Source organism: Callionymus lyra, chromosome 1 (assembly GCF_982586985.1).
Source record: "Callionymus lyra chromosome 1, fCalLyr1.hap1.1, whole genome shotgun sequence".
Classification (NCBI taxonomy): domain Eukaryota; kingdom Metazoa; phylum Chordata; class Actinopteri; order Syngnathiformes; family Callionymidae; genus Callionymus; species Callionymus lyra.
In genome coordinates, this window is record NC_141818.1 from 2,866,933 (window position 1) to 2,879,996 (window position 13,064).

The window sequence follows — 13,064 nt, forward strand, 5'->3', positions numbered from 1 at the left end:
ACAAGATGATACAATCTAAGTCTAAAGATAAAGATAAAGAACATAGATCAAAGAAAAATAAAAACGACAAAGGATACAAAGACTAACATAGAACAGAACATCCAGATACTTTCACTCCACTCCTGCCCCCGAACTCAGAATTGTACAATTTAATAGCCCGAGGAATGAATGAGTCCCTGAGTCTATTTGTTTTGCACCTGGGAAGGAGCATTCGTGCACTCAATCTGCTTTTTTTTTTTTTTTTGCTACTCTGGCTTTAATCGTCTCCAAACTTAATCTTACAACTTGCATTTGATGAATTGATGCTTTCTTTTTTTATTTTGTACCTTGGGTTCGTTCAAATGTTTACTGGTTTATCAAGCTCTGTTTCCCAGTAAGAGTTTAGAAACTTCCTCTTCCTCATCTCCAATAGTGACGCCCAGAGACACGTCACTTTCAAAGATATTTAACTAGTTTAAATATTCAAATGTGACTAAAAAAATAAAAATTAAACCATAGACAAATATATATATATATTTTTAAATCTCATCTTATTCTTTACACCAGTTGCATTAGTTTAACAATAAAAAAAATATGATTAAACTGATGTTTAAGGAACATATTCTTTCACTTAATCCCAACTACTCTAGTACTACTACTGTATTCATGTGGCCTTAATGAGTAGAACATGTTTCTAACAGATTCTATTTGTATTGATTATTATATAAACTCTAAATATAGCTATTTAAGTTCTTTGTTAACCTTTGTTATCTCAGGGTCATGGTGACCTGAAGTCCTGAAAAGAAATGAGTTTATGGTATACCAAATAACACATTTAAAATAATGAATGAATAATTAAATTATACATTTTAATTATTACTTTTTTCAAAATATGACCTTAATATTTACTCTGATTATTATGAGAAGACTGGACAGAGAAAAAAAAGAATTAAAAAAAGGAAAATGGTCTTTAACACCAGGGTCACGGTGACTCATAAGCCTGAAAAAATTGAACTAGAGACATTTTTCTCTCTGTCCTTTCTTCTCATAATAATCAGAGTAAATATTAAGCTCATATTTTAGAAAAATAATAATTTAAAAACGAATTACACACGATTTTTTAAAAATATTTTAGTGAAATATTAAGGTTTATTTCATGTTTTTCTTTTCTTTTTTTTTAACCTGTATTGTTTATTTAATTTTTTTCTCCTATTTTGGTTCCTGGCTCCTCTTTTTTGGTTTGACTAGGCAACATTCCCAGTAAATAATGTGGCCCTTAGGGAATTGAATTGCCAACCTTTTGAGTTGGAAGCAGGGGAGGCACTGGAAAGTCACAAGAGGACAACCTATGAGACGCACAAACACACTCGCACCGCTGGTGGTTTATTTTTCATTTGTGGTCAAAGTGGACCTTTTGTTGGAGTCTGCAGCTCTGCTTGACAGAGAGGTTGCCAGGTCTGAATAATGGGTTCCAGCACAAACACAATACGAAACCTGCCCAAAAGGAATACAAAAATAATCCAACATCAAGCATATGATTGAACAAGACAAACGGAAGCTTTTTTTCACAACCTGCCAACATCTGTTTTTATCATTTCTTGCTTAAACATAGATCTGGAGTCATTGATTAACCTGTGTGTTGTTTGACTGTGGGAGGAAACCAGAGTCCTTACAAGTGTTAGGACAACTTAGATGTTCCCCAGATCCAAACCAAGGGTTGTCTGGACCGTGTTCTTGCTTTGAGGCTTTTTTACTATTGTGTATTATTCAGTGAATCTCCACTGCAATGCTTCATTTGCAAGACTCTGTAGTATTACTTCACAATGCTCTTCAAGGCTTTATATTATTACTCCACCAATCAAAGTGTTACTTTGCTTGGTTCAGCTGCACCTCGAGGCTTCGATGTATTACTCTATAGAATTATTTCTTAAGGCTCCATGTTAGTACTCCGCAAGGCTTCCAAGTAATATTCTTCAAGGCTTCCTATTATTACTCGGCAAGGCTTCATATTATTACTCTGCACGGCTATGTAGTATTATTCTGCAAGGCTTCATATTATTACTCTGCAAGGCTTCGTATTATTATTCTGCAAGGCTTTATACTATTACTCTGCAAGGCTTCATATTATTACTCTGCAAGGCTCTGTAGTATTATTCTTCAAGGCTTCATATTATTTCCCTACAAGGCTTCACATTATTTCTCTGCAAGGCTTCATAGTATTACTCTGCACGGCTCTGTAGTATTATTCTGCAAGGCTTCATATTATTTCTCTGCAAGGCTTCATATTATTACTCCGCAAGGCTCTGTAGTATTATTCTGCAAGGCTTCATATTATTACTCTGCAAGGCTCTGTAGTATTATTCTGCAAGGCTTCATATTATTACTCTGCAAGGCTCTGTAGTATTATTCTGCAAGGCTTCATAGTATTACTCTGCAAGGCTCTGTAGTATTATTCTGCAAAGCTTCATATTATTATTCTGCACAGCTCTGTAGTATTATTCTGCAAGGCTTCATATTATTACTCTGCAAGGCTCTGTAGTATTATTCTGCAAAGCCTCATAGTATTACTCCGTAAGTAAGAAGTAAGAAACACAATAACACCTGGGGCTCACACTAAACTTCTGGTCTGCCAACAGTTGAGGGAACAGACTGAGAAGAGTGTGGAGAGTATTGTATTTCTCTTCAGTTTGTTTTAGCTGACGACCAGGCTGGACCTCCTGAGAGTACAATCCTCTGTTCGGGTCCCTGTTGAAGAGAAAGAAGAATCATCTGACTATGATTTGGCCATTAATACATTCATATCTGCTCTCCAACAGGAAATCCTTTCCTTTCCACTGGTAGTTCCAGTGCCCATCAATCTTCAAAGATCAACTCGCAGCTGATTTCCTCTTTTTTTTTTTTTTAAATCCTGTCGTTGGTATTTGCCGAGTAACGGCGCTCACCTCTGTAACTAAGCTTCAGAAGCTTGTGACAGTTCCAGGGATGAATCCCGGGGAGGTGGCTGAAACATCCTCCTGATGGGAAGGAAAGGATTTAAGAGCGGGAACATCCTGCGGGTTAATGATTGCCGTGTGTTGCTGCGCTCACCGATGCTTCGGCGTAAGAATGCTGTGGTCGCCTCAGACTTTATAACACTTGGCTGTAGAGATCGGCGTTCTCCACTTCCTGTGCCATGTGATGTTTTCCGGGCTGTGCGGTTTTGGCTTTTTCTGCTCGGTCCTCTTCAAAAACATCCTGCCTGTGACCTCGATGGCTCACCTTTGGTACTTTAGATTAACAACAACTGCGGTCACTTGATCCCCCCCCACCCCACGATCCCGTGGAAACAAAGCTCAGGTTCTAAACGACTCCTCCTGGATTACGGTTCATATTTGACCTTTCTAGACACTTAAATTCCTCTTCGCACATTCCAGACTTGTCGAATGACCAGCATCCAGTGGAGCGTCCACCGTGATTCCAGCTTGTTTTTATGACCACTTGACTCGAGCCACGTCATGCAACAGACAGACGGAGCTGCTGCAGTCATAGGGAGCGAAGGGATGTGGAATTTTGACCCTAGCTGTGATGTTCTGCCCGTCTTCTTTATGTTGTCTCTCTTTCTAACTGGATTCCATCTCACTCACCTCCACTGAATCCTCACGATAAAATAGTCTGCATTTACAGAACAATGAAAATCTATCAGAAGAATGTCTTAAGGGTCTGTCAAGTAATCATTCACTTAAAAAACATATTAACATTTGTAGATGTTTACTATTTAATTATTTAATAATTATTGAAGATTCGGTGAAGAAAATACATTATAATTTACAATATTTGTTTAAAAATGTTTTTATTCATACATACGTTCATTAAATAATAGTTTAAATAGTAAATAATTTAATCACAAAATATAAAATAAATGCAAAACTACACTTTTAAGAAACGGGCTACCTAATACAACCCTAATAATAGTTTAATAAATATGTATTACATAGACTGTATAATTTTTTTTAAAGGTTTTTGAATGTAAGCAATAGAGTGAAAACTTTTTTTTAAATAGAGAGATCATGGATGCAATAATTATTTTTATACACATCTATTCAACATTAATTACATTTTTTTTTAAAGATAAAATTCAAAAACAGAAGGAAGTGATCAAAATAAAACTGCAAATAAGAACACTTATTAGTGAAACTGGCGCTGTCGGTGGAACCTGTTGGACTCCTCGAGGTCCGTCTCTCCTTTAGAAAGTGAAATGGAGAGAGATGGTGAGATGGAGGGAGAACCTCAGTGTTGAACCCGAACCTTTACTTCTCAAGTGAGTCGTTGTGTTGTGGTCATGTAGCAGGGATTCAAAGAGATCTTTACTCTTATCGGTGATGGATTAGGGGTACCACAGATGGTCCTGCCTCCCTATTGACCTGATCCATGATAAACAGTTGAACTTGAAGGTATAAGACTTTCTTAAAAACATCCCTCGTTGCCCTTCGAATGCACCCAGCATTCAAATACCACTCCCTGAATACACTCTTGCCCTCAAATACCTTCTCTCGGACAAACGGACTCATTCACCCTCGGCCCGGGCCTCACACCGGTCCCATCTTTCCAGGTCAGCTTTTTAACGGGAGTTCATAGAACAAACAGCAAAATGACACTTCATCCTGAGAGACCCCGTTCACCACAGCCGAAGGAAGGAAGGAGGCCGTGTGTGCTTGTGCAGGAGAATGTGTTCTGAAGGGGACGCGGGGTATATAGAGTAGTGGGGCTGTTTTAGGATGAATGGGGGTTGCCAAGGCATTACTGAATGCATCTTTCCAGCAGCCTCGTTGAGCTCCCCTGGGAGATGAGACAGGACGACGGAGAATAGTCTGCTCTATAACGCCGGGAAATAAAGATTTTTATGATATGGACAAGTTGGCCGAGCGACAGCAGACAATAAGTGTAGCGGCATTAATGCTAACAAGAGTCTCCGACCCCGGCTGAGGGATCTAATTGGGGAGCGGAAAAAGGGATTAAAGCTCACAGGGACCTCACAAAGGAAGCATTAATGTGCACCAGTATACTGTGCCAACTCAACACACTCGCTGAACGGAGTCGGGTTTGCATGAAAACTACATAGAAACACATGATTTCCTTTACTAGTACTGGCTAGCCCGCATTATAATTTAATACCTGAGTTTGATTCTTGGGCTCTAATTGGTTGGTTACTTCCCATCAGAGGTGAGGCGTCCTGCTCCACCTTAAATAGAAACTAATCTGAGGGTCTCTTTAATAGATCTTGGACCTCTATTGTACTTATAAGTATGTGTCTGTTTGTACAAAACTATTTTCTCTATTCTGCTTAGATTGTTCAAACATAGAGGTTTGTCACTGCGCGTCATCAATCCCGGAAGTCCCTACCTCCAAGGGACTTGTTGTGTGGGGCGTGATTACAGCTGGCTGAAGGAGGAGTGAAGCCATTATTACATCATAATGGACTCCACTCTCGTAACCTCTCGTTCGCCCAGATTTCAGACGGGGGAGAACTTTATGAAGTAATAAGTTCAAAACATGGTCATGATGAGGGACTTACTGCAAGACTTCAACATTTGAAACATGTGAGTGAGTCAGGAGAGTTGGGTTTTCACAGTAGTTGACCTTTAAAGTATTTATCTGGATCACCCTAGTCACATATCTTTATGTCCTTCATGTCCTCATTAAACACATATGCCAAACACATTGGTAGACTGTTCTACTTCTTCCGTCTACAACTTTCAATGTCCAACACTTTCTCTCTCCTTCAGATGATCCAAAGCATCATCTGACCAAACCACATGTCCCTCTGATAAACTATTTTCTGATCTGCTCCATTTCTACCCAGTCCCAATGACAGTGTTAATGACATTTGTTTTAATTACAGAATGTGGACTAAACCCACAATTAAAGTATAAAATACACAGTTTCAAAGACATGTCATTGGTGAAGTCACACTGTCAACAGCTACACTGCAGGTCCATCATTTTTGACTTAATGATTGAACCACTTCCCATCGGAGACAAACATTATAAAACCATATCAGCTTAATTTTGCCAAAGTGACAAAAATCCATTGTTTCGTAATGACTAAGTTGCATTGGACTCTCACCTCACGATTATTAGCACTGTCCAAACACTTAATGATATTGTGAAATAGGTGAAGAAGAGCGATGGAATGGGTGGAGGAGAAGGTAGAGACGATCAGTCGCAGAAGAATGTTTGACGAATCTTTAAAGGAAATCAGTGAGACTTGTGTTGGTTTAGACGCCATAGTCCTGACAGAGTTGAAGGTGCTCAGGAGGGACACGATTAGAATAGGGTTCTCCAGAAAATCAGGTCACCTGGAGGGGTTTGGAGACAAAGGTAGGGTCTAAACATTGAGAAGAAGAGGTGAAGAAGAGTGCAGGCATGATGGATAGGATGTTGTTGAGATGATCTATGGCAAAAGAGTGTTTTAGGAAGTGTTAAAGGACAGATAAGGTAGCCATGACACAAAGAGGTAGAGTTGAAAGATTTGAAGGTGTTCAGGAAGGACAAGAGTAGAAATGAGTAAATCAGAAAAACGGCTCATGTGGAGATGTTAGGAGAAAAAGTAATGGAGGAAAGAAGGTTTCAGTGACTTGCGTGTTAAGTGTAAACTACCTTCAGTAGGACGTCAAGTGAGATAGACTATAGTACCATGTGTTAGCAGAGCCACGAAGCTAGTTCAACTCTAGTCCATGACTTGGAAAGATGTGACCCCCAGATCAAGATGGGCTTGAACAAGCCTGAATAGTTGTTTGATTCCATGTCAATTACTTCACACCAGCACGTCGACTTCTACAGAGTTGTGAAGAAAAAGAACATGTTTAGTGAGGAACAACCCTCACATCAGTCTCCATGGTGAAGCTGCTGACATGGCAGTCACCCCCCCGCCCCCTCCTTCCCTCCCGAGCCGATTTGCCAGCCCCCATTTATCGTACTGCACCGGCAAAATAAAGTCAAACCGTAGAGTTTGTGGATTAACAACCTTCCCTCCGAGGTAGAAAAGTCTGCGAGACAATCATGAACCAGCCTCGGTTAATGATCGTCTCTGAAGTCTCACCTCCCCACCTGTCTGACCTCGTGTTTGTCTTCACTGTAGGTTCTGAAGTCACTCCTATATTTGACTTTGTCTCTCACTCTCCTCGGGTCACTTTTTTTTTTTCGGAGGCTCTACCCCTCCTTCTCCACCCCCTGAAGCCTCTGTCAGCATGTGTTGATCTCCACACAGAGTGAGTGGACGAGTGAAAAGACAGAAGCGTCTAACGTTGGGAAAAAAGCCGAGATATACGACGGGATCGAGGCACAGAAGTCGAGGAGGGAACGAGGCTCTGAGGTCGCTCCCGGCTCTGTCAAACAGTTGGTTGAGAGTTTAAGAGGGGGAGGGGGAGGACTTTAGGGGGAGGGCAGACTGGGGGGAACATGCTGGCTCACTCCTAAAGTGTCAGTGTCTGCATGGGACTGGGTAGAGAGCCGACCCCGAAAGTCTGTCCAGCGCCCCGGGAGAATGGATGGAACGACCGAGCGGCTTCACTCGTTTATCTTGAATCGATCGGATTAAGACTTTAACCCCACGATCATGGACTCGGACTCGGACTCTCCCTTCAACTACTCCTGGCCATCTTTTCCCAGGATGAGGATGCGAAAGAAGATGGGACAGAAAGGTAAAGAGTGATTATTTAAACCCTGTTATTAAAAACTACTCAAGAGGATCAGAAGGTCTCACAGGTGTTCGGTCGATTCTAGTCGCAACTTTTTCCCGTTTGTGCTTGTTTTCCTTCTGCAACGTCATCCATCTGGACCGAACATGACAGATGGAAAAAGTGAAAATTCACACAAGCTGCCGCGTAGGCAGACACTTTTCTCCGCTGACATCTGAAACAATAAAGTTAAATTTAGCCTGTTCCCATTACCAATCCTCACCCTCAGACTTCCACCGAGGCTACAGCGGAAAGATAACAGCCTGTTTGCTAGTGATGTAACCTGATATCTGACAGTGTGTCGCGGAATGTCAGATGTCCACTCCAGACTGATTGAATGTCTTGGAAATTTCAACAGCTTCTCTCCCCCCTAGTTGTTGGCATGAATGAATCTGGAAAACTGTAGTTAGAAGCCTGATGCCATCTCATCTCGCTGTCAGTGTGATGTTGTTGCAGTTTACTGTCAAAGCCTTGGGGTTTCTCGGGGTGATATCACTCTTATCTAAACTCCAAATGTAAACTCATCCTGGCGGCGAAATCTTGTCATCGATGAGGTTGATTCTCCAGGAATATGTGTGGAGATTTGAACGCTTTTCCAAACTCAAGACTTGGTTTCAGTGGGAAAAACAGATGTGTTTGTGGGTTTAACTATTGATCGCTCTCTAGTCGCTGGCTTTGTTTACTTTGGTACAAATGTGCTCATCATCTACAAAATGTAAGTCTGCACGATATTGACTCTGGGATGGATTATAATATTCAAAAATATCAATTCTGTTTGATGAAAACTGTCATGAAATGTTGCATGACTTGTTTAGGTTCCAAATTCTATCAAGATTTGTATTCCCTACAGCCACTTAAATAACCAGGTAGCAGTGATTTATATATTCATAATAAGTTCCTCGGTATGTAACGTCTCGTTTCTTCTTGTCTCGCCGTAGTCACTGAAGCTCGTGCCAACCCAGGTACTCTCGGTCTGACCTGCTTCTGTTGGATCCTCTTCAACATAAAAAGCTATTACTTGCAGAGGTGTCAAAGGGCCAAAATCTTAAGTCGTAGGCCAAACAAAATGTGTATTTAGTCAGATATCTTTGACCAGAAGTTGATATATATACGTGTCCTTCTCAACTCTACTAGCAAGAAAAAAAAGTTGTTCACAATTTCGACATTTTTAAAAAATAAAATGTGATGATATATTAGTTTTGCATCTAAAGCTCTTGGAGGCCAAATCATGTGGAAGTCTAGATTTCGCCCCTTCTTTATTTTATAGTAAAGATACGTCAACATCAGAGTTACTGATGGAACAGCTGAGGATGTCATTTAAAGCACCCCCCTCCTCCATCCCCCCTCACTCTCTTATGTCAACATTGCTTTATGACCTCTGGTGTCATTCACAATTTTACTGACTTGCTAATGTTTAGGATGGAAACAGAAAAAGGTGATTTTGGTTTAGGTTAGGTTAGGTACAGCAATTTTTCATAAAAAATAATCAAAATAAAATAAGAACAAGAACAAAGAGAAATAAAGAGAAAGAACAAGATGATACAATCTAAGTCTAAAGATAAAGAACATATTGTTTATGTCAACAACAGAATTATGCCAACTTCGTTCGTCTCTCAATTGTGGTTCCTCGAGGCAAATCTGTTGCTTCAGAACTTTTAAGTGAGACACGAGAAAAACCACTAGATTAAATAAATCAGATGAAGCAAAGGGGAGATTAAAGTTGTGTACACGATGTGTCATGCTTTTTTTTTTAAAGAAAGAAATCTGCAGAATAATCCAAAACCACATTTTTGAAATGACCCGTTAAATTGACATCCATGTCTTTGTTAACATTCCATTGTGTTCTCCACATGTGTACACAGTCAGATTCCTGTTGATGCTAACCAGCTCGTCTGGCGAGTGATTGTTTTCGGGTCTCGAGAATCAGAGTCGTAGTTGCGTGGATGTCTGTGGGAAGGCGAGCGAACCAGAGTCAGACAGTGAGGAAGCTCGAGTTACTGCCATGTCTGAGTCATGGCTTCGCTCCAGCCATCTCTCTCCTCGCCTTTCAAGCGCCGAGCTCCGCTCCATTATGCATGTTATTGGTCCGGGATTATGATTGACATCTGCATAGTTCCTCGCCATACAGGACTCTTTTATAACGTGCCGGAGTTCAGCTTTCTCAATTAAATTGCGAGACGCAATCTGATGCAAATACAGCCGAGCGGTGTGATTTCAGGTGCGACCAGGTTTATTTCTCCACCTTTTCGGGTTTTAAATGTCTGGGTTTGAGTGACACGCTCGAACGAAAACATGGCTGGAACACACAAATGTGATGCTTGGATGCCGGAGACTTTTGACTGAAGTTTGGTTTGTGGATTCTTTGCCGGACGATTATTTTAGTAATTTAAACGTCCTTCGAGAGCTTTGAGGTTATGTCGGTATCTCCTATTTTAAGACCTTTGATCTTGTTTTCCCCCCTTGGTGTTTAAGAAGGTAAATTATCAACGCAAACATTAAACAGCAAGATGTTCATCAGGGATAGAAAATATCGATACGCCGATGTATCAGAATATTTTTGTGATACTGTGTCCATTTATTTTTTTGTGCTTCAAAGCATAATTTCTTTTTTAACATAGTATATGCTTCAATTAAGCGTTTTTTAAATAAAAGAATATGTTTTTTTATTTTTTTTATTTACAATGAACCAATCAAATATTCACAGCGTTTGTTCATTTTTGTGTTGCAATTAAATTTCCGGTCGCTAGATGGCAGCAATCATGACACCCTCCATATACTTTATTGAATATTGTTTTGATTGTTTAAGCTCTTTGTGACCCTGGTCTGGAAAAGCGCTATATAAATACAAATTACTTACTTACTAAAAATATAGGATCCGGGTGATGACTGAGGACGAGAGGATACAGTGACTCCAGCAGCTTTTAAAGCTGATGTTTGGACATGTTTTGGTTTCAAAACAAATGCAAGTAGTTACCACTTCGTCAAGAGTCATGAGGTCTGTAAATTCTGCAACACCAGCGTCAAGTACTCGACAATACTACAAATATATTCTTGTTACTACAGTATCACGATATATCGTATCGTAGTTCCTGTATCATGAAACGTATCGTATCGCCAGGTTCTCGCCGATACACACTCCTAGTGTTAATAGCGAATCGTGGAGCACAGACACAAACTCTTGAGGAATGATAACAAGCCACAAGTGTTCCAACATGTTGCAGTAGGTTCATGTCCTCTTGTCACTCCAGAAGGACCCCTTGCGGTCCCCCTGCGTCCCCCTTTCCATCATCCCGCCCTCCATCCCTCTCCCGGGGGTGTGCACGGGTCTAAGGGGTCACTCTCTGTTTAACTTCCCGGCCAGGAGACCCGGGCGCTGACTGCACTCTTTGTGCGTAGGAGCTTCGCCGCCGACTCCCTTTCGCTCCTGCTCCCTGCTACTGTATAAGGTTGAATCTCGCTCTGCGACTATCACATCACAAAGAAAACCTTGAACAAACAGATCCACACATGGCTTTACCTACAGCCTTCCTTTGTAGTGGCAACCTGCGGACAGATCTCAGCGCCTCCCCCGCGGACGGCTTCATCCTCGTGCAGATCCGAGGTGTTAGTAACACGAACTCGCGGCTAACTAATGTTAAACACAGAGCGCAGTTCAGCGAGGCGACGTTTATGGGTCAGGGGTGTATGAATGATCAAGCTGTTGGCGGCCAGCTGCGGCTTTTTGGACTTCACCCAGGACCACAATTATTAGGTCCGTCTGTTGAGTTCCTCAAGTGGGTTCATGTGAAACGTTATCCGCTACACAACAGCGCTTTTGACCCACTTCCAGGTTTTGGACTAATCTTGGCACAGAGGACGGCCTTGATGCATGTTTGAAAGACTGAGAAATATATCTTCATTAAGATCTGGTCCTGCGTAAATACGTACTTACAACATTTCTTTTTAAATATCCAGACTAGTGGTCCCTCGTCATATCACGGTTCACCCTTCACAGTCCTAACACGGTATTACATGTTCAAATATATTGTAGTATGGAAGGTCAAAGCTTCTCATCATTGTTCACTCGGTTACAATCGGGTGATTTATTTGAACAGCAAATACTCTCAATCACAGAATTGAGTAGAAGGCACTAATAACGACATCAAATCTTACCAATGGTGACATCATAACGGTGAACTCCCATGATGCCTTTCTACACACGGCTCCATTTAGTGACGACTGATTGGTCGCTAAGATACTGTATCTAAATTAAAGGTCTATTTTGCAGTGATCGTCAGCTGTAATTGGTTGGCTGGGCGGCAATGCAAGAGAGGGATGGTACCTTATAATCCATGCATTTTGTTTCTTCTCGTCTGGACTATTGCAACCTTTTGTTTTCATGTCTTAACAAGAAGGAGTTGTCTCGCCTTGTAATCCATGCATTTGTGTCTTCACGTCTGGACTATTGCAACATTTTTTTTCATGTCCTAACAGGAACGAGTTTTCTCGCCTGCAGTTCATACAAAACTCTGCAGCTAGAATTCAGATCCGCTCTAGTAGAAGAACTCACATTTCTCTGATCCTTAAATCTCTTCACTGGCTGCCAGTTTCTTTCAGGACCAATTTAAAGGTCTGGTTCTTACTTTCAGATCTATTGATGGTCAGACCTTCCATCAGTAGATTCTGATTCAGCCTTACACCTCAGCTCAGGCTCTGAGGTCTGTGGATCAGAATCTACTGATGGTTCCTGAACATGGTTCTGGACCAGAGGAGAGAAATCCTTCCAGACTGTTGCTCCTAAGCTTTGGAACGATCTTCTCTCTCTCTTTGCACTTGATGTATCTACTGACTCCTTTAAGAAACATCTTAAGACGTTTTTATTTGTACAGGCTTTTCTTTGATTCTCTGAGACTGTGTTTGTCTCTGTGTTGTTTTGACCTTTTAAGTATATACTTTATTGAATATTGTTTTAATTGTTTAAGCGCTTTGTGACCCTGGTCTGGAAAAGCGCTCTACAAATATTATTTACTTACTTATATGCAATCTTGAGTTTGCAAGTTTATATAAATGTTGTTTAACTTAACAGATTTCGTTTAACGCTGCGAGGTTTCAGAACGTAACACATCAATAAACGACTGACCACTGTATACAACTACTACTTCTACTAAATATACTAAAAAAATATTTAAAGATGGATCGAGTAAACGGGACGACGGTGATGTAGTAGTTAGCGCTGTCGCCTCACAGCCAGAAGGTTGCCGGTTTGCTTCCAGGTCTGAAGGGAGCCAACTTGTGAGCTTTCTGTGTTGAGTTTGTATGTTTTACACGTGTTGTTCAGGTTTACTCCGGGCACTCCGGTTTCCTCCCACAGTCCAAAAACTTACAGAGTTGA

General features: G+C 40.9%; 1 protein-coding gene across 3 annotated transcripts in view; it reads left to right on the forward strand.

Annotated features, from left to right (window-relative positions):
• The window catches only part of LOC148087431 (rho guanine nucleotide exchange factor 28-like), a 54,672-nt gene that overhangs the window by 11,501 nt on the left and 30,107 nt on the right, over positions 1-13,064 (forward strand). For 2 of the 3 annotated variants that reach the window (XM_087788049.1, XM_087788050.1), the window contains exon 1: positions 7,376-7,657. The exons of the other annotated variant lie outside the window; for it this stretch is intronic. In XM_087788049.1, coding sequence (XP_087644175.1) covers positions 7,573-7,657 — 85 coding nt within the window. In that variant the 5' untranslated portion in view covers positions 7,376-7,572. Of the gene's footprint in view, positions 1-7,375; positions 7,658-13,064 lie in introns of those variants that run through there. 3 annotated transcript variants of the gene reach the window in all.